At 41.8% G+C, this 27,322-nt stretch overlaps 1 protein-coding gene across 1 annotated transcript; it reads right to left on the bottom strand.

Moving 5' to 3' along the window:
- Positions 1 to 2,022: 2,022 nt before the first annotated feature.
- Positions 2,023 to 27,053, bottom strand: LOC141984501 (coiled-coil domain-containing protein 162-like). Its single transcript, XM_074947576.1, has 10 exons — positions 26,866 to 27,053; positions 21,581 to 21,748; positions 20,241 to 20,390; positions 18,570 to 18,704; positions 10,958 to 11,110; positions 9,989 to 10,198; positions 6,461 to 6,581; positions 4,122 to 4,184; positions 2,708 to 2,838; positions 2,023 to 2,148 (listed from the first exon to the last, which is right to left on the bottom strand). Exons 2-10 carry the CDS (start codon positions 21,725 to 21,727, stop codon positions 2,023 to 2,025), a joined length of 1,236 nt encoding a protein of 411 aa, XP_074803677.1. The 5' UTR covers positions 21,728 to 21,748; positions 26,866 to 27,053.
- Between the last annotated feature and the right edge of the window lie 269 nt (positions 27,054 to 27,322).

Here is a 27,322-nt window from a genome sequence, read left to right as displayed (position 1 = left end):
TCCACAGTTGCCAACTTTCATGTGGTAAATAAGCCAGAAATCAAGCTAATGCTATTTCAAAACAAGCCAATCCCTAAGAACCCCAACATTCTATGTGACTAGATGCCCCCTGCGTGCAGTCTGGGACTGCTGTGTACTCCTGACTCTTTCCCCCCTGTCCCCTCCTTGCCAGGAACTGATCCAAAAAAAAAAAAAAAAGCAACAAGCCCAATTTCTGCATTTTTTTTCCCACAGGTTTGTATCCTGTAAGACATTAGCTGAAGCATAAGTTAGCATAAGTGTGGTTAAGTAGGCCATAACCCTTGGCATAGATCAACAGTTACTTTTAGATTTTATGAACTAAGGAGAGCTTGCTTAATGGTAGGAGTTAGAACGTTCCAGTAAATCTGCTTAAGAACAGGTGATAGATATGATCATGAGCTGAAATGGTAATTACATCTATCAGTATACTAACTTGTTGAAGGAGGACACCTCAACATTAGTAGGATGAGGAAATATATGTAGGGGGAAAAGTAGGAAAAAGCCCTACTGAATATGCTTTAGATATAGTAGTATCAGTGTAACATATTATAAAGGTTGCATCCCAGCCTGTGGGGTAAGAAAGAGAAGTGTAGTCCTTGGAAGAGGCCAAAACGATGGCCACTCCTGATGAGGAAGATGATGGCTAACATTTCAGGTCATCCTGCAAGGGATGGTGTGAGTATATGGATGTACGTTCTGTAGTGTCTCTATCTTACTGAGTTAGTGTGTGTGACTTTGCTAAATGTATTAATAAACTATTTGGAAATATAGAAGAGTTCCTGTAGTGAGTGTTGCAGCTGTGCACATTGGGGTTCCCAACTATATAGTAATTTTAATAATACTGGGCCTGATCTTGGGCCAAGAACCTGTCAACCGTCAAAGTGATACCTGGGAATTTTTAGGTAATCAATATAATTAATACTCACACTATAGATCAGGCTACACACTCCTGTCAGTAGGACAGGTGGCATTTTAAGGCTTCAGGACTACACTGAACAAAGCTTTTCTCATCACCATCTTTTACATAATAGGAAAGTCCCAGAACATCAGTTTCTGTGATGAGTGAAAGAGGAGGTAATAACTAGAGCTTGTTGGAAAATGCTGATTCACTAGAATTGAAACTTTTCACAGGAATGTATCAAATCAATAGAAATTTTTGATGGAAACCAGGTCTTCCTGCCCAGAATCCCCTGCTCCCTAGAATTTTTCAAAACATTGTTTTGATTCTCTGGATTCTCTCTAAAATTACTTTGCACAAAATATTTTGATTGTTTTTGTTTTTGTTCTAATTCAGACCAAAAAAAAATTGTAAAATAATTTTTGTTTTTTGACCGGCTCTAGTGCTAACTGAACAGCAGGATAAGCCCCTTCATCCCACTCCCTCTCTAAGAGGTTTCTTTTGTTTTACAGTACTTTTCCTGTTCTCCAGAGGGGGATTATTTTTTATGTCCATATTTGGCATGCTGTACTCAGAAGCTTTGTTTTCTCCCATGGAAGGTTGGCCAGCAGAATGATTTACTTTTATATAAAACAAAATTTCATAGCAAATCCTGGAATGTGGTTAATATTGTGGGGGTTCTTTATATCTAACCATATTGCCAAATATGCACAATCTTTATAATACAAAAAGCCTTTCACAGTTCACACCAGTAAACGATTGCCAGGTCTTGTCTACACTTACAGCAGGGCAGCTGCACCCCTGTAGCGCTTCATAAAGATGCTGCCTGCACTAACGGGAGAGTTTCTCCCATCAGCGTAGGTACTCCACCTCCCCGACATAGCACTGTCTACACTGGGAGTTAGGTTGGTATAACTCAGGGTGTGGATTTTCCACACCCCTGAGCAACATATTTATACCGCTATAAGTTCGTAGTGTAGACCAGGGCCCAGTCACAGCACTTATTACTTTGTACATCAGTTTGGCTTTGCATAAATTTCATTATCCCACTCCATGCTAGCTGGATCAGTTACAATGCATAGGTCTGAAAACACCCTCTAATCTTAATCAAAAGTACATTTCAGCTCACTTTTGGGCCAGCCTGTTTTCATGAGGCTGGGAGGTTGAGCGTGTTCAGCCAGGTCTGGTAAGAGAGCATCTATCACTCTGTTCCTCCATCTGCTGGGCACCTGCAATTGTAAGTGAGTGGGCTGTAAAGTTAACCCTCGGAAGGAGTCTGTGCAGTAATTACACTGAGCATGAGTGGATTTATCCTGATCAGCAACCCATCCCAGCCTGTCCTGCAGGCACATACTTCTCTCCTGCTGCTTCCTAGTCTGAAACAAAGGGAAGTGGTTGCAGAAGGCAGGCTGACTAGGAATGGGGCAGGTTCCTGGCTGAAGGGAGGGGCAGGATTCATTGTAAGACACCACCTCCTCTGCTCTTCTCAGAAGTTACTGACTCTGGCACAGCACCCTCTAGCATAGGTGGTCCTCCCTGACACATTGTCCCTTAGAAGCCTAACAAGTCCCTGGAAATCAGCCAACAGTGTATAAGAACTGTGTGTGAATCAGGTGTGAGAGGAAGCCTTCAATTATATCACTCCCCCTATTCTACTACTTAATCCAGATCTTTCAGGGGGATTTGACTGTTAATGTCCAGACCTAAAGACTGACTCAACACAATTCATTTTTCACAAATTTCACTGACATTCTTTTACTGCTCACTACCAAATCCACCATTACTCACAGTCTTTGGCCGTTCAATCTTTCCAGATGTTATATTGCTACCTTTGGGATCTGGAGTCAAAGGATTCTGCTTGTAATCCCTACGTAGAGTTGATGCTGAGAGCACTGTGCGCTGGGCCCAGGATGCAGAACCTATATTATAAATAATGAGTTACAGCAGAACTTGACTTTAGCAAAAATACACAAAGCACCTGTTCTCATATATAAACAACATAAAAATACAGATGTTAACAGTCATACAGAACTGTAAGCAACTTCTTTCTTAGTCCTGTCCTAACTGCATAGTGGTTCCTGTATAGTTTCGAAGAGAATGTGCAGAATTAAAAATAGCCACAATATTTCTGCATAAAAAGCTCATCAAAGCCCATACCCTGTCACAGGTTAGAGAACGTCTCATTACTGTGGGAGTCATACATATATTCCACCATCAGTGGACAGATCAGTGAAGCAGATCTTTGCTGATCCAAACTCTATAATCTAATCCATTATATGCAAATAGTTTCTCCAAAGCGCTATTGTCATTATCCCTTAGGTTGCAACAGAATCAAAAATGAAAGATGATGTGTTTCTTCAATTTCAAGTGTTAGCTTAGTTTTTTCCCTTCACTAGGTCTTCACACGGACCGAGGAACGTCCCTAATTGACTGTTGGTCCAGTTAGCCACAGAAATCTGTAAAGCAGATGCTGAGTTTCTAACCAGCTACTCATATGATCAGCTCTAATCTTGGATTGTCTCCACATACAGCATAGTTAATATTCTGTTAGTAGCCACTGGCAGCTTGCCACATGTCACCTGTGACAACACCCTTGACTGATACCTAACTATGTTTCTGTAAACTAATTATAGCACTTATTTTGCCATGCCGATACGACCCTGAGTCAGTGTAATTGAGATGGGTGCTCCTCCTCCTTCCCATATCTTTGTGCAGCAAGACATCCCAGAATGCATTGTCCTGAGTGTTGCTGGTACTAATCTGTGTCCCTGTTCTGTGTCCCCTGCTGAGGCAAATGAATATGAGGCAATACGGCAACAGGCCAGATTTTCTCAGAAAGCACTGATAGGCAGCGTGGTGGACAGTCGGTTGTGCTGTGACTAAAGCATCTATGTGGACAATTCAACTGTGTTTATTGTAACCAGATCACATGAGGGTGTAAGACCTGGCTGTGGTTGCAATTACAGCCTAAATAGATAGAGATACAGCAACTGTACGCTTGTCACCCCTAGATGAATATGAACAGAATGAAGGGTAATGCATGCAATTACTTTAGGGCTTGATATTACAACTAAAGACAATACAGCCTTATTCAAATTAATAAAAAATATAAACCTTTGCACTCTGTGAGCCTGCTTTTCCTGACAAAGTGCATTACTGCAAATGGGTGGGAAGTGATAGTTATTCTGTATTGGTTTATTACCTGATAAAGAACGTCTTACGCTGCTAGCATTACAAGACATCAGATTAGTGGACTTCTTCATTCCTTTTTAAAGAAATAAATTACAACAGCCATAATATAGTTAACACCACAATCATCAAGAAGAAGCTAGAAAAAAGCATGTCCTTTTAGTGTTTGGGGACAGACATCTGCGGAATGTCTGTATTTTGAGGCAGGCTCCATTTTAAACAAAGGCTTTTCCTTGCTCTCCAGACAAGTTCTCCAGCTATGTAGCAGGTTGAATAATGGGAACTCCCTGCCGGCCAAATACTTTGAAATGTCCAAGCTGATTTTCACTTCTTTTCATCCTGTGTGTCTGATTTGCCCATAGAGAGCTAGCTCTGGTTGGTTCAGAATGTACTCATCCTTACTTGCCCGGTTGGTTTTTACGCTGGCCATATGTTTCATCTCTACTAACACTGGAAAGGCAGTTTAATATTCTTAACACTGCATGTGAATTTCAGTGCTTATGAAAGGTGTCTGACTGACACAACTGGAAACAGAGGGCTTTTATTTACCCCTCAGAACAGATGCCGCATGGGCAGCAACAGCACAAGCTTCCCCGTACTGTCCTACCAACATGTTTCACTCCTGATGTAGAGGGACCACCAAGAGGAGCTACGGCTCCATGGCAGCCCATCCAGCTTTTGTCCTCTCTATTAAAGACTACACAGCCATGCCAACTCTAGTGACTTTGGTGAAGTGAACATCTGGTGAAGTGAACTGATGACTCGAACACCTCTTTTCACATAGGACAACGAAAAAACCACCATATGGACGCTTCCATTGACTATTGACGTGGGCAATTTTTTTTGTCACTACCATCAACCTAGAGGTGAAAAGCGAAAAACCCCAGCAGGGAACATCTTTCCACACAGACACACTGTCTCAGCTGGCAATGTTTTCAAGAGAGGGAATGAAACTATAAAAAAGAGAGAAACTCCCCAAGGCACCTCTCTCTCTCCCTGCCCATCACATTCACTGCATCTGAAGAGACAAAGGAAGCAGCCATTGGATTCTAGGGGAGGGGTCCTGACTGGAAATTTTGGTCAGTTATTTTCTGAAGCATGTGGTAAAAAAAGCTTTGCTTTGAATCTGATACTGTTTCTTAAGTTAGCCACCAGTACATGTTTTATCTTTATTTTTCTGGTAACCGTTTCTGACTTTTATGCCTCATTACTTGTACTCACTTAAAATCTTTCTTTGTAGTTAATAAACTTGTTTTATTGTTTTATCTAGTCCGGTGTGTTTAAGTCGAAGTGTTTGGGTAATTCCATTTGGGGTAATAAGTTGTGTGCATATTATTCCCTCAAAGGAATAACAGACTTAATATATTTGTATTGTTCAGGAGAGGGCTGGGCAGTACAGGACATAGGTTTCTGGGGGAAAATCTGGGACTGGGAGTGTGTTGGTGTCACCCTGTGGTAATCTTTAAGGCTGGTAAGAGCCCACAGGGGCTGGTTGGCTGCAGCACACACAGAGACATAGCTGGAAGTGACTTACATGCTGGAGGCTGTTTGTGAGCAGTCCAGGTTGGAGGCTACATAAGCAAAGCACTCTAAAGGGCACCCCAGGTTACAGGGCAGGAGTGACAAAGCTACTCATTGGTCTGGATTGTACCCTGGTATGTCAGAACTGGATGTCATTTTTTTAGTCTTCATAATATTTAAAGAAGGCCTGGAACGTTGGGTTTTTTCCCTGTATTTAATGTATTAAAAATTTAGGTCTTGGCCATCCCAATTTCCTACATGACTCTACAGCTGATTGAAGAATTAGCAGGATTTTGATATCACAAGAAGAAAGGAAGTGAAACTTGAGCAATTGCAGGGGTGGGGATTTTTCATCAACCTGTTTAAAGCACTTTGAATTAAACAGGTGTTATAAAAAAAGAGCTGGGAAGAAAAAAAAAATCTCTTTGTTAAAGCTTCAAAATTCTTGCTCCTTCAACGAAGAACCCAGAAAGCTCCAAACTCCTATTCTCTTGTTCTCCAAAGAGACTTCCAGTAAAAACAGCAGTATTTATATTCCTGATGGTGCTAAGGTTAAAAAAACAAGCAAAAATAAAAACAAAACCCACCCACCCCCAAAACACCAAAACCATCTTTCAGGCCTTCTTCACACATGAGAAGAAAAAGAGGGGGAATGAAGGGGGAGAGAAGACATCTATTTTTGTAGGTGGGGGTTGGTGAATATGAAGGCATGTGCCATTTTGGCAATCCGGGTGGTGGTACAGTACCCAAGCCACACAATTAGGCTGGAAACATCTACTGGCCTTGTTTGGATGTTCCATATCATTTTAAAAGAAATACGTGTTCCCTTACCTGCGGGTGAGTTTCTCTGGGATGTTACAGCTTCCAAGTCGTAAACCTGATACTGCAGTTCGTCCACCCTCTGGAAGGCATCCAGTTTTAAACTACGTTCTTGGATCAATTGGCTTCTTATCTAAGGAGGATGGCAATACCACATGTAAAGGATTCAGGTTAAAAAAGAAAAAAAAATCTTCTGACAGTCCTTGTTCAAAGCAAAGTCACAGGCTAAAGGGATCAAAGGGAGGAGAAGCAGATGCTGTCAACATCAAAGGTGGTCACAGTTCAGTGGTGGATGAAGTAATTCCTAGATATAATTTTATAAAATGTGTCTGGGATCCTTCTGGAGGAGAGAGTGATATAATTGGTATAAACGGTCATTATAACTAATAAAATCTGCAGTTTCCAGCACCTTAAGAAAGGACAGTAGACAGACAACCTGGGGCCTTTTCCCTTCTCATTCCCCTGAGCTCTCTATTTATAACCCCAGTAACCCACACCCCACATCATGACCAGCCACGTCCAGCCTCAATGCCATTCTACATGAAAGATAGGAGTGAACAACAGCAAGTCATCTTCCCTTCAGCTCCTCCAACGGCTGTGTGGCCTGTCTTCTCAGTGCCCCCACTCCCTGCCAGAACAAGGAGCAAGAAATGAGAACCAGCAATTGAATCAGACACCACTGAGATGACGGCTTAGTTCTGTACAGGGTAACTGTTATAAGCCACATGCTTTTATGCCCACATAGGTCTCCTCCAGCAGCAGGGACCACTACGTAGCACTAAAAGTCCTGACACTAATTGTTTTGTTTATCCAATACCACATTATTTGTTTATTTTCTCAAAGGCCGATTCAGCTACTGATGTTTCTGGGCACTCAAAGGGTTACAAGTATTTTGTAAACACAACAAAAGGGTGCACAGCTGCACCATTTAGAGATGGGGAACTATGAACTCATTGGCCTATGTGCCAGGGCTGAATGCTCTGCTCTTCCAAAAGTCTCTTGGCGTCATATGCTCTTAATAAAGGCGGTCACAGAAAGTGCCAGCAGCCTGCCAAACTATTCCCAGCAAAATGCTATCTGTCATCCCGACTCTCCCAAATCGCGGTGGGTGCTTTCAATTGAACTGTTCAGGTGGTTGAAGAGAGAAAATATTTTGGCCAGGTTTACAGGAGAGGCAGTCAGATAAGAACAAGGAATTTTCATCCTATCTATGATAGGACTGCAAAAAAGGGATGGAAAGCCACACTTTATGCTCTTAGAGATTGTGGAGTGCATGAAGTGCAGCCAAGGGGACTTACCTGACTAAATCTAATCATGTGTTTTTCAAACATTTTCATTCTGCAGGTCACTTTGTAAGAGACACAAAGCACTTCTCATTGACCCACTTATCCACCCAACAACCCAATTCAAGAGCTGGACTACGGAAATTGTACTCATTTAGTTAAATCAGCTTCTAAATTGATTCACTTAAATTTGTACCAGTCCTTTCTACAGACAGTCTTAAATCAGTCTAATAATGGAGGACATTGTTAAGCAATTAAATTAAGCTAACTCAATATCCAACTTCAGACTGTCCACACAACGTGTTGGCACTGATTTAGTTAAATTGATGTAATTTATGTGTGTAGACTGGGCTCAAGCCTGTCTGTGTCCCAAAATGTTTCATTCAGTGGACAATCAAAAATGGTTCCTTGAACCCCAGTTTGAGAACCACTGGTAATGGATGTGTGCCTCTTAATCGTGTCAGATAGAAAGTAGATAAAGCAAAGGAATAATACAATTTCTACATGCCAGCTATGTATGCTGTCTGCAATGGCTGTATACAACTTGTGTTATAGTATCAAAGACTTGATAATTACCATAAATGCTAATTATGTTTCTTTTTTTACAACAGTAAACATTTGGAGTGGAGATAAAAATGACCAATCTATGGCAGTGACCAAAGTGTTTAGTTTTTGGTTGTGTCTCCTTTGCCCTGAGTCAGTGGTTTTGCCCTGTATTTGCTGGACTAGTTTCAACAAGCCATTTCTTTGTTATTATACCATAGTAATGGCATTAAGATATGCTGAAGATGAAAAACCATATGTTTTTGTTTTATACACAAAACAGCAGCTGTTTTGTGTATGTTTTGGCTGTCAAGGTGCTCTTGGATCTACTTTATACATCAGTAAATCTCCCAAAAGGATCTAGATTATCCAGAACTGTTTAAACACAAAATATATAATCAGATAAGATCAGTAAAATCTGCATAAAAAACAACTTAATCAAGTAGAATTTGCCAAACTTTTATTGTAAGCGAAAGGCTTGTGCTGTTGGGAATGATTAGCCATTCTATAATTTATACCAAATATAGTACTGCATGTTTGATTTCACCCAATAAGAACATTTAAATGTTAGTAACTTCTAAGTTTATGAGTTTATGGTGAAACTGCTGGAATGGATTTCCTCATTTACAGTTCACGTGACAATGTAGGAGAAGACTTAATATACCAGTGGGTTAACTAGCAGGCACTCCTGAGCTCTTCCATTCCATTCAGTCATACCTCTCAATCTTAAATCTGCCAGTGTGTAATCGAAGCAACCACAATGTGACGCAAATGGCTGAAACATTTTATATCTGTGTTTTGTTACACATTTTAATCGGTCAATTGTGGTATAATGTTTGGGGGCTTTTTAACTATAAAGCAGTTTTTAAGGATGTTTTCTCACTCATTAAACTAACTGTTTAAAAAGAAATCAGGAAGGACAGAAATTCCACAATGTACAAACAAAGTACCAGCAGGACTTGAACCCTCAGTCTTCAGATTCCTAGTACAGAGCTAAAGAATTCCATGTTATCCTCTCTGTAGACCAGCAGCTAGCGAGGGATGTGACACACATTTGCCAGTGGATTACACAACTATTTGCTAAATGATGGTAGAATATTGGAGATCAGTGTTCCTGAGTTCTACTCCCAGTTCTAGGAAGGGAGCATTTTCTAGTGGTTAGAGCAGTGCTTACAAATACTTAGGTTTGGCACATTGTGGATGTGTGGAGGAGATTTAGGCTTGCCATTTTAAACACAATTCTATCCCCAGTTCTGTCAGAAGTGACCTTGTGTGACCTCTCCATTAGCTTATTTGTAAAATGGGGAGAATACTTGCCTCTGAGGACAGGGATTCAAGGCCATGCTCAATAGTAGGAGTTGTGAAGTACACACAAATATAAAAAACTTTGGAAGAGATGAGCTTAGACTACATGGTCTCCTAGCCCCCAACCCAGTGCACTGTTCCTTAGACCCAAAGGCAGTCTATGGGGATGTCTCTCGTTTCAGAACATCTCCTAGTTTGGCAGGGCTGCAGAAGGAGGCGGCAATAACTCCCAAAATCCAGATTATACTGTGAAATCCAGGACACTGGAGGGGATGCATTCAGCATTGCTCAGAGAAAGACATGCAGCTGGTAACCAATACTGAGGCCCTAGTACATTTCTCAAGGAATGCTAGCTTCCTTAGCAACATGGTACATGCTGAAGCGTTTAAAGGTGTAGTTAGGCGCTTACCTGCCGCATTTCTTTTTTGATCCGTTTTTGCTGAAGCTGCACTATTCTAGAAGATTTCTCAGCATCTTCAGTCAGACATTGCAGCTTCTGTTCTTTCTGCCCCATGTCTTCCAGCATCTTCTCCATGTTTGCTGCTTTCATCACATCCAGCTGTTGCCTGCTCCGGGCTTCTTGAGTCATCCTATGTTCTACTTCTTGTAGCAAGTGTTTCTATAACATGGAAACAACAATATGTCAGGCAACAGAACTTGAAAGACTCATTCCTTTCTCATGTAAGAAAAACAAGCAGAATTAAAAACAAACCAATCCTCAAACTTCCTGGAATCAGAAACAAAATAGGGCAGATGCCCACTTTTTTCTCCTTTGCACATCACCTTTAAGCAATGCCTGGAAAGGAGCTCCCTGCTCTGGTAAGTTACATAACTTAAACTGCATAACTTATATCAAATTAACCCTGTAGTGTAGACAAGGCCTAAGTTAAACTTTTTGTGTGGGGGAATAAACATTGGGTTTTCTTTTTCTCTCTTATGTAAAATAATTATCAGCAATAGATTACTGGAGTTATTTTTTAATACAGGTATTTAGCACCTAGAAGATATTCTTAGGCTCTTGGACAGTTCACATCTTCATCTTACAGCTTCATTTTCATAAAATAACCCTTTAAAATCTTTGATTGTCATTTTGCTGAGGTGATATAAATCTTAAATATGATCCCTAACAGCTTTTGTCTATACTTCTCTCTGATTACAACACTGCGTGTAAAAAACGCTCAAACCAATATGTATGGCTTGGTAGAGTCAAAATATATACATCTTCAGCTTCAGTTTTCAATTGTCCCTCAATTGTTTCAGGAAGTATTTCCCTCTTGAAAGGCAATGGGTAAAATTCTCTATTCAAGTAAGTGGTATTGAGAGGAGGTGATCATTTGACCCACTTCGTAGAATGAGTCAGGACCGTTATTTTAGGTACCTGCTTATCTAACTGTTTCTTTAGTCTTTCATTGTCTGCTTGAGATTTTGCCAGAGCCTTCCTTACAGCCACCAGCTGCTGACGAAATAAAAACACCTCTTGCTCTGCCAGCATCTTGGCATTCAAACACTCTTCTTTGTTTTGAAGGGCCTCCTGTTAACAAAAAAAATGTAATAAAATTAAGGAATGAAAGCCATGGTCCTCTATTGTTAATAGCGTCAGATTACTTGAAAGGTGACCTGCAAGGGATTTTTAATAAGTTGCGGGAGTCCCTTTTTGTTTCTTTCTGATTCAAAAAGAAGGCCTGAAAAATGTAGGGGTGCTTGTTTGATTTTGGGGGCTTTTGTATTTGGGGGCTTGTTTGGTATGTTTCTGTTCATTTTTTCTAAAGCTTGGTTTACAGACAGATTTTGTATGGATAGAACTATTTGGGTTAGGTATGTGATAGGTATATATAAATTTTTACCAACATATTCAAGGTTAGTACAACTTATATGAGTCCATGTCTTCACTACAGAGGCACAGCTACCACACCATAGCTATGCCTCTAGTGAGGGTGCTTCTGACAGTGATGGAAAGTTCTTTTCTATCACTTTAGGAACTCCACTTCTCTGAGCGACAATAGCTAGGATGACAGAAGCATTCTTCCTTCAACCTAGTTGCATCTACACTGGGGTTTAGGTTGTCAGTTTTTCACACCCCTGAGCGCCACAGCTATGCCAACCTAACTTTTAAGTGTAGACCAGACCTCAGCATAAGGACATCTTACATCCTACCCTTATGAGTATAAGCACCTTTATACTGGCAATGGTGTCCACACAAGGGGGTTGTACCAGTGTAGTTAAAACACTACACTTGTGTGTAGATAAGCCCTTAAGAGATCCTAGTTTTCTGTAATTAAAAAAACCCAAAAATTCTCCAAGAAAAAAACAAACCATAAAATTCACATTTTTACTCAATTAAAATGAAACACTGAACATTAGTTTTCCTGGCCACAATATATATAGGTATCAGTTGAACACAATGTTTTATTGATACATTTACAGTTTTTTAAAGCAAGTACAAAGCCTACCAATGCCATCAATCATTATAATAAAATAAAATGAATAGAATGATCCAGTCACAGTGCATTGTTTCTTTGCTGTTGTTGATGACCCTGCTGTTTCAACCTCTTCATTTCTTTTCATTCCGTTTACGTTTAGCACTTTCCTCGTGGTCTTCAACTGTCTGCCTTCAAATGTAATCTACAGCCTTGTCACATACAGTACAGAACAGCACATTACCATCAACTTGAAATTTGTCCTGGCCAAACTCAGCAACATGGTCTGTAAGGGTGATTTTTAAAGTTTTTGGCATCTTTTCATAACTTTAATTACTTACATCTGGAGGCTGAAGTGAAATTTGAGATGCATTAAAACACAAACCCCTATATGCCACTGAGTAACCTCTGTACGCTGGAAGCAGCTTATTGGAGTATGTTTAGCTATGTAAATTTACAGCACATTCAAAAAAATCAACCACAGGAGGAGGAGGTTGTGCGCATTGAATAAGTGACACTGGTACTTTCAGTAAAATATAATTAAAAGTTAATATATGTTTTTATATTTTCATAAAATGTAAAAAATACAGATTTCTCTGTAAAAATGGAAATGCCACGTTTTTCCATGGCAAACAGATTTCTAGGATCCCTGGTCCTAAGCAATATCAGGAATACAAAATCTGATCTTCCTTGGTTTTTTTGGAGGACCAGCAGGAGGTATAGGATACATTTATTTTGAATTCTTAACATGTTATTAAAGGCTGAGGGTGTTGAATTTTTAGCAAAGTCTTCCTGTATTCAAAACATTAATCACTAGCGTTAAATAGGTGTTAATAAAACAAACAAAAGTTTTAAACAACCAGACTGACTAAGAGTCTCTCACTCTCTTAACAGTTCTTCATTCATGCTCTGGGTACATCTTCACTGCAGAGTTAACTCAGACTTTGACTCAGGTATTGCCCCTGAGTTTGTGGGTGTTTTAAATCTAGGCTAGCTGGCACTACTCAGTATATGAGCTAGAGCTCTGGTGCTGTTTTCACTCAGGCTGGTAACCTTCCTACTTTGCAGTGAGGATGTAGGCTAAATCACTCAAGTATTGATAGTCTTCCAGTGCTTTCCCACAATTCCCCTGTGTGTCCAGAAGCAGAGTCTAGTCCTTCCATAATTCATTGGGAAAGAATCAGAGCAGATCAGCTTCCTGCTGCACAAAGAACCCTGGGATATGCCTCGAGATGGGTGAGCGCAGCACCAATGAGGACACAGTAACTCAAAGGTATGGCTTTGCAGCTCATATCTAGGCTAAGCCAATTCAGGTGTTGGCCACTCAAGTTAACTCTGATCTTCTAACCTAGACATGATCTGAATTTCTAATGTAATTAAGAACCAACCCCCACCCCTGAAAACAACAAATCCACATAGCCTCCACATTCAGGACTCCTTCATACATACAAAAAGGCATGAGCCTAATTTTTCCCTTTGCAGATCTCCTTTAAACTGTTTCCTGCAGTCCTTACTCGGATAAAACACTCCTGTTAAAGTTGAAGTAGAATCAGATCTCAATGTTTTCAACTATCACCTAGAATGTTAATTCATATATGTTTCAATTAAAAGTGAAATCTTATCAGCAAGTTTACAGACAGGCAGACAATAATACTGATACCTGGGATATAATCACCTGCAAAGAAAACCTCAGTAATTACAGGAAATAATCTGTCACGGTTCAGTGATTAGCTTTATCATTTTGTCCTGCTTCGGTGAGCAAAACTCATAAGAACTCGCAGTACAGCTGAATATGAATAGATTTGTCAAGTTCAATGGACTCCTGTTGCAGTCAGATTCTGTGGGAAACTGGGTTTGCTGGATTTGATTCTGGAATTTACATTGACTGGTTCCCATCCCATTTTGTGTTCTCTGCCATAAAACACTCACTCGCTCATACAGGACTGGCCTAGCAGATTTATGGAGCCAGCCCTGAATTGACAAAAAGAAAAAATGGATCATGAGTTGCACATTAGTTGCAGAGTACACAAGACACATGAGCCCACAGGCCAAAGAGTAGGGCACAAAGCAGCCACTTATTCTGCTTGTGTTCGAGGCCAGCCCTGCATTCACTTTTACCTTCAGTTGTCATCATGGCTGGGTAATACATACCCTGACACCCTCCTTCTCTCTCTTCTGCCTCAGTAACTCTACTCACTCCAGTATATTCAAACCCACTGCAACTATAGGTACCTTCCTTGCATACCAAAGATAATTACTCAGTCCTTTTGTTGCATCGATTTTATGTAGATTGTAAATTCTTCTTGAGGGAAGGGTCCTTCTTTTCTTGCATGTTTTTAAAGCCCCATGTTACACTACATAAATAATAAAACGTCAGAATGGTAGCCACTGACTTTCCATCCTGCATGGAGGGCCCCAATATGTTATAGGATACTATGATTAAATGATCACATGTGCTTCTGATAAAAAGTCTATACGAGTCTCAGAGATCTTGCGGTATATACCTGACACTTCATACATAATCCTGAACCACATCACAAGGTCAGCCCAATTTTTTTCCCCCTCTCTTCTCAGCAGAAACATATGGATTCTTTAATCCTTTTGGTTGTTAAACAGCTTTAGTGCCTCACTTGCCATTTTCTAAACGTTTTCCAACCCCCTTGCTCCTTGTCCCGACTGCCCCAACTGCCCCCCCCAGGACCCCAACCCCTATCCAACCCCCTGCTCCCTGTCCTCTGACTGCCCCAATCCCTATCCACACCCCCGCCCCCTGACAGGGCCCCCAGAGGCTCCCATGCCTATCCAACCCCGTTTCCTGTCCCCTGACCCCCCCCAGAACCTCCATCCTATTCAACTGCCCCCTGCTCCCTGTCCCCTGACTGCCCCCCGGAACCCCCTGCCCCTTATCCAACCCCCCCTGCCCCCTTACCATGCCGCTCCGACCATCAGGACTGGCAGCCATAACTAGTACAATGTAAGTAGCACAATCCTACAGGGAGCAATTTAATACACTACACCTAGCCCTCCACACAGTTTGGAACCCCGATGTGGCCCTCATACCAAAAAGTTTCCCATACGAAAAAGTTTGCCCACCCCTGGCCTAGGCCCAGGGTCATCTTGAAAATAAGGACCAAGATCTTCAACTTGATTTGATATTCTATGGGTAGCCAGCATCGTGAGCAGTGGATAGGCTTGCTGTGCTTGCAGTAGCCTAGGTTGCTGAATAGATGAGCTGCAGCTTTCTGTACTAGTCGGAATTTCCTAAATACTGAAGGTTTCATGCCCAGGAAAACCACTTTGCAGTAGTCCAGCCGAGACGTGATGCAGGCATGAATAACTGAGGTCAAATTATCGTTCACCTGGATGAGACGGAGACTCCTAGCCAAGTGAAGATTGTAGAAAGTGTTACTCACAGATGCTGCTATGCAAGAGCTCAGCGTCAATGAGGAATCCAGGAACGCCCCTAAGCTATGGAGACTGCATTGACCCATTGTGGGGTGCACCTTCAACCAGAGCAACAGAATATTGCTCACTTGTGACGTAATCTGCAGTATTGCGCTTCTCTCACTCTGTAAATAAATCTTGACCTGCCCCTAGGACTACAAGATGAAATAAAACATGCAGGCTCCAGTTTCAGCCTTGCCAAGAATTCATAGAGTAGCACACAGCAAGTCAGGCCCATGCATTTGTTTTGGCTAGTTGAATCATGTAAAGTAATGCTTTATAAAATGACTTTTTATACAATAAGCATCAAGTCTTTATACAAAGCAATATTTTGTTCTTTCCTTCCTGTCACTAAGTTAACACTTATTGGATTCCTTTTTGGCTTTCTTTGGTATGAATTAACACAGCTGAGAATCTGTTCTACCCTCTTCAGGTTTTAAGATGGTCAACCATATATATTACCTAGTTTGCTGTCTCAATTTAAACTAACAAAACCAACATTCCCATTAATTTTTCCTGTTTTAATTTTTTTTAAGTCATAGAGAGCCATCGTTTTATTTCAAATCCACAAGCTAGAAGTCTAATTCAGTCTCTTTTTTGATTAATCAATCATCCATCCACCTATTTAGCATCTCCTTGACATAAATTAACAAAGTGTATGCACATACAGTTGTACATTGGTTTAAACACACACACACACACCATTCTGCCTTTACCAATTTTAAATTAACAAGTATGATCATTCTGCCTTTCTTTGGTTTGGCTTATAGAGCCAAATAATCCATGTAACTGTCAGTAAACTATATGTTTCTTTCTGTCCAACCACATTCAGAGAGAGAAGGCATATTTTTTCCATTCATCTGCACTTCGGTTTAATTTAGTAATCTTTGAGCTTAATCCATCTTTTCCTTAATTTAAATGAGAACCTTGTATCCCATTCTGCTTTTCTTAAATACCCTGTAGTTCCCTTCTATAAAAAGCACCATGCACACCTGTCATAAATATAAAGGGAAGGGTAAACACCTTTAAAATCCCACCTGGCCAGAGGAAAAACCCTTTCACCTGTAAAGGGTTAAGAAGCTAGGATAACCTCACTGGCACCTGACCACAATGACCAATGAGGAGACAAGATACTTTCAAAAGCTGGAGGCGGGGAGAAACAAAGGCTCTCTGACTGTGTGATGCATTTGCCAGGAACAGAACAGGAATGGAGTCTTAGAACTTAGTAAGTAATCTAGCTAGATATGCGTTAGATTCTGATTTCTTTAAATGGCTGAGAAAATAAGCTGTGCTGAATGGAATGTAGATTCCTGTTTTTGTGTCTTTTTGTAACTTAAGGTTTTGCCTAGAGGGATTCTCTATGTTTTGAATCTAATTACCCTGTAAGGTATTTACCATCTTGATTTTACAGAGGTGATTCTTTTACTTTTTCTTCTATTAAAATTCTTCTTTTAAGAACCTGATTGCTTTTTCATTGTTCTTAAGATCCAAGGGGTTGGGTCTGTGTTCACCTATACAAATTGGTGAGGATTTTTATCAAGCCTTCCCCGGGAAAGGGGGTGTAGGGTTTGGGGAGGATTTTTGAGGGAAAGACGTTTCCAAATGGGCTCTTTCCCAGTTATATATCTGTTAGACGCTTGGTGGTGGCAGCAATAAAGTCCAAGGGAAAAAGGAAAATAGTTTGTACCTTGGGGAAGTTTTAACCTAAGCTGGTAAAAATAAGCTTAGGAGGTTTTCATGCAGGTCCCCACATCTGTACCCTAGAGTTCAGAGTGGGGAAGGAACCTTGACAACACCAAAGCAGAATTCAAATTATCCTAAGCCTTCCCCTCTACCCAAAAAAAGCAGTACTTTCCCAAACTACGTCCACAAACAAATACCCATCCTCTCCCACTAGACTATACATATCTTCATAATATTGTTGTCCCGCTTCTGTCTCATTTGCTTTGATCAGTAGTGAAATAGTTAATTTTGACATATAAATTGTCAAAATTAGTCTTCGGAGTCAATGCCTTGATGGGTGTAGAGAGCCAGTGTGGCTCCCCTCTGAACTAGAGGGTAAGGAGCCACCCTCTGGGCCTGAGTGGGCAGGGCCAGGCCAAGCTTCCGCCAATCCCCGGAAGGGGAAGGGTGGGACAGGAAGTACAAAGGGCGGGGCCCTCTGCCCAGTGAAGAGAACACCAGGGAGGCAGACAGACACAGGCTGCCGGCTGCTCCCCCAAGCGAACCCCTGGGCAAGGAGGAGCCTTACCGGGGGGAAGGCCTGTGGCAACCAGGGCTGCCGGCCGCTGAATATCCGGAGGACCCGGGGCTGCCTGCAGCATATTATCCGGCGGAACCAGGGCTGCCCGCAGCGGATTATCCGGAAGAGCCGGAGCTGCCCGCAGCGGATTACCCAGAGGAGATGGAGATTCAAGAGCTGCCCGCAGCGGAATACCCAGAGGAGATGGAGGGACCGGAGCGACCCGCCTGAGAGAGACCGGGTAGGAAGTAGCCCAGGGGCCCAACTACATCGTGGGGTGGGTGTGTTTTGTCAGCAGGTGCAGATCGCCCGCTGACCCAGCGGCGGGACCTTCGCCTCCCACCACTGTCAGGGCCCTGGGCTGGAACGCAGTGGAGTTGGGTGGGCCTGCGTTCCCCTACCCCGGCGCTCCCCTGCCTGAGGGGCGCGCTATTGACTCTTGCCGGTGCTCCCCTGCCTGAGGGGCGCGCTACTGACTCCGGCCGGCCCACCTCCCCGCTAATTCCCCAACGCCCGGGAGGTGGGGCCGAGGCCTGCTACAAAGACCACTGCTCTCCATCGCCCCTAGGGGCTCGGAGGACTGACACCTGTCACAATGGGGTGAATGTGGGCTGTTCATAGTACTTCTCAGAGTTATTTCAGACTGTCTGCTGATTGAGGCAGACATCTCTGTTCAGGTTTACACTCTGTAAAAATAACCTTTGGACTGTGAACAACCATAATTTACTTCTTTTAAAATGAAGCTTAGAATTTGGAGCACAAGATAACAATCACCATGAGAGAGTACTGGCTTTTTAGCTACTGCGAGCTGGCCAAATTTGATCCCTAGTTTAAGCAGAAAACAAAAAAAAGACAATAGTAAAAATGAAGGAATCAGGACTTCTCACCTTCTCTGCATTTCTCAGCTTTACAGAGAGTTGTGCCTTTTGAATAGTCTGCTTCCAACAGCTTAGGACTTTCAGCTTACATACCAGCTTATGTAGTCTGGTGTTTTCATCCTGCAAGAACTGCAGCTGCTCTTGCTAAAGACAACATTATCACAGTCACTAAGAGAGACTTCTTACAATGGCACTTTCCCTTAGAGCAACCTGCAATGTTTTTACAATATGTTTTCCCTCCAACGGATCTGAACTTCCAAAGCTTCAAACTTTGCAGTTTAAACCAGTGCACTTTTCAAAATGAACGTCAGTTACTGTACGTCTGAGGGAACAGAAGTGAACACTGCCCACAGACAGAAAATGAACAAACAGGTAAACTGTGTAAAAATAAAACACTACTAACTGAGATAAAACACATGGATTTTTCTGTGGATATCCAAATTTACCCAAATGGTGGTTTTGGGTCATATTCATTGGTTCATATTCAGTACCCTGTTTCACCCCACTTACGATTTTCCTGATAAGGATGACCTAGCAGCATTATGGCAAAATTAGAAGATATGAGAAGCTGAACCCTATTTTCCCTGACATTGCCCCAGCTGGGAGGCTTGTTGATGAAACCTGTACTCTTGAGATGGGTCTGGGTGGCCACATTACATTTACATTTCCCATCACATGCTTTTGCACTTGTTAGACCAGGAGGTGTATTTTTATAATTTATCATCGATTTAGATATTTAGACATTAGATTCTGGTCTGACAAAGGAAGACCAAGATGGTCTCATTTGACTTAATTGATGGACTCATCAGCAACTCTATTCTTCCAAGTTTCCCACATGAATTGAACTAGCCTTGGACATAAAAATGATCTAAGTTTGTTTCTTTTCACTGGATTATCTTCTTCATTGGGGAGCTAATGATTTGGCTAAATGCACTATTACTTATTATTCATATTACCACCGTGACCAAAAGCTGGTAGGCACTCCATGTGTAGTTAAATGGAATTTATGGTAGCTTTTCTCAGATGTATAAGATTTCCCCCCCCCCCATGTTGACCTTTTGGAACGCCTAATTTTCAGATTATGGACTAGTTATGGAGAGATTATGGCCCCAGTTCAGCAAAGCACATGAGTGGTCCCCATTGCTATTCAGCAAAGTGCTTACGTGTGATTAACTTTATGCACATGAGTAGTCTCTGACTTACAACCGGACTACTTGTGCTAAATTAAGCAAGTGCTGAAGTGTTTTGCTGAACTGGGGCCTGTGTGTGTCTGCCTGTGAACAAGGATCTATTCTCATGTTGATTCTCCTCCTAGATTTCAGACTAAAAGCTCCTAGAATACTAATTTCTTTCTCTCTCTCTCTTTTTGTCCAGTGCTGAGAACATTGTCTGCTCTAAATAATAACAATGTCCTTTTGCTTTTATGGTTAAATTCCATTTTCATTTCTACTTCAGATGGACCTGAACTGCAAAGTTTAGACCCAGAACTCAACCTCTCCAAAGTTCACCAGGAGTAGGATGCAAGTTTTTGGGTCAGCCCATTACAGACACACAAGACAGTTGCCAAGTTCAGAGTCAAAACCACCACAAGTTCAGTAGGTTTTAGATCCAGGCATTTGGTTTGGGCCCATAATTCCTACACTTAAAAAACAAAGAAACAAAACAAAACCCCGCCCTTACTTTAGATAAATGTACTTTCAATCCATCATCTTTAGTGGAACCAAATTTTTTCTTCAAATCAATCATATTGTCAACCCCTTCTTTTCTCACTTCACTGATGATCTCAAACACTTGTCGGCTCATATTAAGGCGATAGTCATCTAGCTTCCCCTGCAATTAGAAACACTATGGAGGAGGAAAGACACACGCATATGAACTTAATAAAACTATAGTCTAAATAATGCTTCCATATAAAAATATGCAGCTAACTCACTGAAATGCATCTAGCAGAGCATTTAAATGAATTAGTGGCTCTTTTTATAAGATATGCAAGACCTTCATTTCTCTGCAAATTTTTTTTACCACCTTTTAATGGGATTGTATTCTGCTCATCAGATGCTGGAAAAAGAGGAACATGGACTAACAGTCCCTATGGAGTCCCTTGCACACAGTATTTTAGAAGGTATGAGAAGTATCTTAGTTCCTACCTGAAAGCTTTATCTGATATTTCCCAGAGTCATAAAGTATCAGAATGAGGAAGCAGATTTCTTCCCCTAGCCAGACATTCTAGCCCATGTCATTTCAGTTGCATAGCTTTGTAGATAAGCTACCAATATGCACAAAACACACATGTTTAACAGAATGAGTAGCATGTTGTAAGAACAAGCTTTTTGGTACAAAATGGATTCATGCTAGAGACAAGTGAGAGAGTGGGGAGATGAGACTGCAAGTAATTCTGCTACCACCCTTGCCGTCCTCTGGGGCATTAATGGGCTTGTGGATACCTCACTGATAATCCTGAACTAGAGCCCCAAGATTATGTATTGGATTGCTTCTAGAATAGGTTATTGATCAAGTGAGTAATTTTCTTACATTTCAATTTAGAAGCTGGATTGTGATACCATCACCCTTGCTGCGTAGTACCTTACTCCTCAAATAGCCCCAGTGAAATCAACAGGAGGAATCATTTGGGAAGTAAGGCACTACTCAGCATGAGAATGGCATAACAAGTTGGCCCTAGATTACTAAGAAAAATAATACACATTAAAAGTTAAATTTTAATTTAAAAACAAACATTCTCACCACTGTGGGTAAAAAGAGAAAGTGTCCCCACCCTTTTTAATGGGATATTAGTCCCCTATAAAATGTACCTTCTCTTCATCAGACTAGATCCACATACTTCCCTAGCTGAAAATTTCCCCAAGATACTCCCAAAGTACATAAAGAGATGAACAGTAATTCATCCATCCACTTTAGCTTGTGGGCCCATTTCTCTAATTCATTCCTTTCTATGCCACATACTAGATAATACAATGGCAACTAAAAGGGACTTATCAGATACCCACTTGGTTTGTACTTACTTTTAGATGTAAACAAGTCACAAATAGATTCTGCACTAACGTTTCATATTCATCTTGTACTTCTTTCCTTATCTCCTCTTTGAGGCAGAGATTTTTTTTTTCTAGATTAGTGAGTCTGGCTCTGAGAGCAGTTATTTCCATAATCATCTCATGACTCAGCTCTGCTATCTATCAAAGAAGAAAGAAGTAAATCAGTGAAACTAGAGGTGGGCCTAAACCAAAACCCTTGGTCTGAAGATCCCAGAACTTTGAAAAAGTTTAGATACAGAAATGAACCTCATGGCTTGACTCCACTTCTAACTGAAAAGTTACATTACAGTAATTAAACAGTTCTGTAAAATCATCCACATTTTGTATCTCTATTTGCTTTGAAGTTATTTCCTTTAAAGGGGCTGAATACAAAGGCTCCCTGAGGTTCAGTCCCAATGTTTTGAGGGTGCTAAGATGTAGAACGACATATGAAAACCCAAGAGTCTATTCGTGGTTATGAAGTGGGGGGAGAGAAAGAGACAAAGAAGATGAGCAATGAATCCAGTGGGTAAGAGAGATTGAGAGAAAGTATATTGGGGAGGGCTGAGGGAGGAAAATTAAGAAGTCTGATATTAGGAGAAAGAGTCTGTGTGGGGCCATGAAGTTTTGGTGAATCCTGATCCCACTTACCCTAACCGCCCCTATTCCTTGAAGATACAAATCAGAGGAACTGCAGCTAAGCTGTACAGTAAACTACTAGGTTGTAAGTTTCTTGGGGCAAGTAAAATGTCTCCTTATAGGTTTGTACAGCTCCAGGCACAGACTGCTTAAGAAAGAATCAAATAAACAGCAATGTATTGTTAGTAGGTCTCTTGATACTTGAAAACACAGCACCAATCTGATTCCTAGAGATGGCATCCACGTTAGCAGAAATGGGAGCACAACTAATGGACTGTATTTGTCTGCCTGGTTTGCAGGCTCAGGCAGGTAGTTATTACACGTATAAAGTTTCATTTTCATCCTTAATCTATTGCATTTGCAACCAGTTTGCATTCATACTCAATTGTGAGTACATTAGAAAGTCAGGGGTCATTTTGAAAAATCTGATTCCGGAAGCCTTTATGTGCAAAAAATACAGACTATACTCACGGCTGGTAGCACCAACTATTTTTATGATTGCCCGACACTTCCCATTACAGAACCCAGCGTTCAGTTGCTTATAACTTTGCCAAACTTTAACCCTTTAGACTGATTTCCCCCGTGCTGGGTGTCTGCCTCAGGTGAAATTCTTCTGGAAAATTTCAGCCAGAACAGTTCAGCCATTTCTAAGAATAAGGCTAGAATAAGAATTGCCCTGTTAAATTCTTGTGGTCTTTTCTTTGAACAACTCCAGTGCCCCTAGCCGTTAGAGCATGGGCTTTAAATTTGGTACGTCTGTGTGTCAGGGATGTGCCTTTTCCACCCTAGTGAAAACTGGCCAAAAATTGACCAATTTAGAAGCCTTTGACAAAAAATGATCACAGTTTACACACACTCAGTAGACTACTCAGCGTTTAACAGATAAAATCTCTGAATAGTCCAAGCTCACTGAACATGCTCAAGGCTCTCACAGCTCCTAGTGCTGATCAGACTGTGCATATGCCATCCCAACAGAATAACTGAGCATGCGCCAGCCTAGGGCTTCAGAGGAAGAGCCAAACGTTCTCTGTAATGGCTGGTCCGAGTTGTTCTGAGCCAGGGTGGGGTGAGGCACTGAAACTGAGAGCAGGGAACCTGTCCTGTCCAGGACTCCCCCACCCTGTTGGAAGCCAGGCCCTGTGAAGGAAGAAGCCATCTGATTCAATTGCACAGGGAACAAAGCTGAAGTGGGGGGAGGGAAAGGGATAGTTTGGGAGAAGGAATCTGGTAAGCCTGGGACTAGTTTGGCAAGGAGACTGGGACTGGGAACTGAAGAGGGGGCAAGGCTAAGACTGGGAGCCAGAGGTGGTAGTGGGAGAGGAGGCTGGGACAGGTTGCGTGGGGACACTGGGAGCTGAGTATGGAAGGAGAGGCTGGGACCAGTTGGGCAAGGAGTCTAGGGCTGGGAACCACGGGATGGTGAGGGAAACAGGAAAGGTGAAAGATTGGGAGCTAGTGGGATTGGCCGGTGGGGGAATGACACTGAGATCGGACAAAGACCTGGGGCAAGGAGAGAGAGAGACAGACGGACTGGCTAGACAAAAAGACTGGGTTAAGGAGTCAGAGATGGAGTGGGGGGTAAGACTGATATTGGATGAAGTGTCTGGGGAGGCAGACAAAGACTAGCAGCCAGTGTATGGGGCACAGAGACAGGGAGGAGCCTGAGGAGTAGAGACTGGGACTGACTGGGTGAGAAGAATGGGACTGCAATGAGGCGCTGGGGTGGGGTAGAGACAGCACAGGGACAGACTGTAGGAAATGGGGTAAGAGGGGGCCGCAGTTTGGGGGAAGAGGCAGAAGAGTCTGTGCCCCGTAGAGCACACTGCTCTCCAGAGCCTGGAATGGAACCCCAGATTCCTGAGTTTTTCACCATTCCCCTGCTGTCAGCAAATATCTGTGAAACCCACTGGCAAAGTGTGTGTCTCATCCCCCACTAGTGCTGGTTCACACAGAGGATTGACAACCTACTACTCCATTAGCTCAAGTGCAAGGGGCTGAACCTAAATGTTCCAATCCCGCTGATGAACCATATGGGTTTCAGTATGATGCTACATGTTTGTGTGATTTCCTAAGTGCGTGCTCTCATGCTCTGCCTCTCCCCTTCCCCCATCCTCCCACCATTAGGAAATGGCAGAATCAAGCTTGCCCATGCAACCTTAATTCAACCCCCTTGAGCATATGAATTATGATACAGTCCTTAATTATATGATCACATACTATTTTTTTTCCACAGGACTGGGGCTTTATCAGTTCATCGACAAGATTGATCTGCTCTGGAGAAAAATCAGGGTGTTGTTGTAAAAGAGACTGTTATCAATCGGATCCTTGCCTCATTTATTGCAGAAGGTATGTAGTGAACGAGGCAGAGGATTGCAGGAAGAGTGTAACAGAGTCGCTTGCCCCTTTAAGGTCTAGAGGCCTGGGGCCAGCCAACCCTAGTTACTAAGGAGGCACACCTGAGCAGGGATCAGGTAATTCTCCTATAAGAGCAGCAGGAAGCTGCAGAGAGAGGGGGATGCTCAGGGAGAAACAAGCAGAGTCACTGGCTGCTGGGAGCAAGTAGACTTCAGCAGGATACCTTGAGTTTTCAAGGACAAGGCTCCAGGCAGGGAAGATCTGGGAGCAGAGATTTGACAGGGATTTGCAAACTTCTATTCTGAATATTTTCATATATTAATAAATCCAACCTTACAGAGGGATATTGCTGAACTTAAGAGTTTGTATGCGGCACACTTAAAAGGCCCTGAAGAGGGGAAAAGAGGCCTGAGAGCAACCTCAGGCTGTGAGGGGGTGCTTAAGAGGTGGCTACCAGCCAGATTATAAAAAGAGGAAGACTGGCCTCATGGTTAAGACAGTTGAATAGGAAACTGTAATTCTAGTATTTATCTTTTGAATGGTTGACTTTGCAAACCTAATCAATGAAGGGTTTTTTGAATTGATAGATAGATTGTTGTGTGGAAGTTGGCGCTCTATCTACTTAAAGTAAACATGTAAAATCTTTAGTTGTACTTAAAAAGACATATTTTTACCTCATCTTACCACAGTAAGCTAACACCTCATTAAGGGATATATTTTAAATATAGAAAATTCCTCAGAAAGGGAAGATACTGCCCCACGGTAACTGTTAACATGTATAAGTTCACCCATAGCACCATATTTTTAGAGTGTTTCACCTAGAGGATCTCAAAGTGATACACTGTGCATAGGTATTGCTCACCCCCTACTGAAATGCAACCATGTCTGGAGTGAAATACAATTATAGAATCATAGAACTGGAAGGGACCTCGAGAGGTCATCTAGTCCAGTCCCCTGCACTCAAGTCACGACTAAGTATTATCTAGACCATCCCTGACAGGTGTTAGTCCAACCTGCTCTTAAAAATCCCCAATAATGGAGATTCCACAACCTCCCTAGGCAATTTATTCCAGTGCTTAACCACTCTGACAGTTAGGAAGTTTTTCTAATGTCCCACCTAAACCACCCTTGCGGCAATTTAAGCCCATTGCTTCTTGTCCTAGCCTCAGAGGTTAAGAACAACAATTTTTCTCCCTCCTCCTTGTAACAACTTTTTATGTACTTGAAAACTGTTATCATGTCCTCCCTCAGTCTTCTCTTCTCCAGACTAAACAAACCCAATTTTTTTCAATCTTCCCTCAAAGGTCATGTTTTCTAGACCTTTAATCATTTTTGTTGCTCTTCTCTAGACTTTCTCCAATTTTTCCACATCTTTCCTGAAATGTGGTGCCCAGAACTGGACACAGTACTCCAGTTGAGGCCTAATCAGTCCGGAGTAGAGCAGAAGAATTACTTCTCGTGTCTTGCTTACAATACTGCTGCTAATACATCCCAGAATGATGTTTGCTTTTTTTGCAACATCGTTACACTGTTGACTCATATTTAGCTTGTGATCCACTATGACCCTCAGATCCCTTTCCGCAGTACTCCTTCCTAAGCAGTCATTTCCCATTTTCTGTGTGTGCAACTGCTTGTTCCTTCCTAAGTGGAGTACTTTGCATTTGTCCTTATTGAATTTCATCCTATTTACTTCAGACAATAGCTATTCTGTATCAAACTTGCTGCACAGAAGTTTTTGGAAGGGAGAATAAACTATTTCTACTAAAATTACAATTTTAAGTAAGACCATGTAATTATCTAAACTGGATATTGTCCAGGACTCTGAGCTTTTGAAAAAAGTCTTGTGTTCCTAAGTAATCATGAATGGTTAACACCTCTGTTTTACAAGTCACTCAAAAGATGACAACTCCAGCAGCATAGGAACCCCAAAACTATAATGGGACATTGGTGCAATACTGGGTTAGATACAAGGCTGCTCCCTATAAAATTTTCCACCACTTCCACATGGATTTTCTTTGAAGGCCTCCCATCCACATACTCTGCCAAGAACAAAACCCAAATGGGATAGCTGTAATCTGCTGAGCGGTTGGGGCTACAAAGAAAACATCAAAAGTCATTGTGCAGTGCATCTACAAGCCCAGAAACATGACAAACAAAGCAATATCTAGGCTCTTTTGGTCAAAGATGGTCTTTATGAGTTCATACAATGCCCTTCACAATGTGGCTCCAATCCTGACTGGGACCTCTAAGATGCTACTGGCACACAAATCACCACCACCAACCTGACTAAGGCTTACATCAGTCTGCTTTCCACCTTCTTCTACTACATGCAGTTCCTGAAACAGAGCACAAAGGCATATTGTGACTAAGCTAGCACAGCAGAATTATCTTACAATTATTTTACCACCTGAAAGCTTTGGTGTTACTTGCCAATGGCTTCCCATCTTGCAAAATCTCTTTGACATTTCTCCCCTCTCTACAATACAGAATCAGCACCAGGCATGTACCTGTTCTTTTTGGTAGAGTAGCTGGTGTTCCTGCTGAAGCAGATTTTCATAAAACATAGAGTAAGTCTCAAAGTTGCTGCGCTCTCTGGCCATGATGTCACAGCCCAGTGCAGTGAGGCAGCTTTGTAAATGGCTTTTTTTAAACATAATCTGGAAAAAAGAAAAGAAAAAAAACCAAAACATGATAACCCCAAACTTAAGTTTTTAGTCATTTTAGACATACCCTGCTATG

Source organism: Natator depressus, chromosome 3, assembly GCF_965152275.1.
Source record: "Natator depressus isolate rNatDep1 chromosome 3, rNatDep2.hap1, whole genome shotgun sequence".
NCBI lineage: Eukaryota > Metazoa > Chordata > Testudines > Cheloniidae > Natator > Natator depressus.
This window is presented reverse-complemented; position numbering and strand designations above follow the sequence as displayed.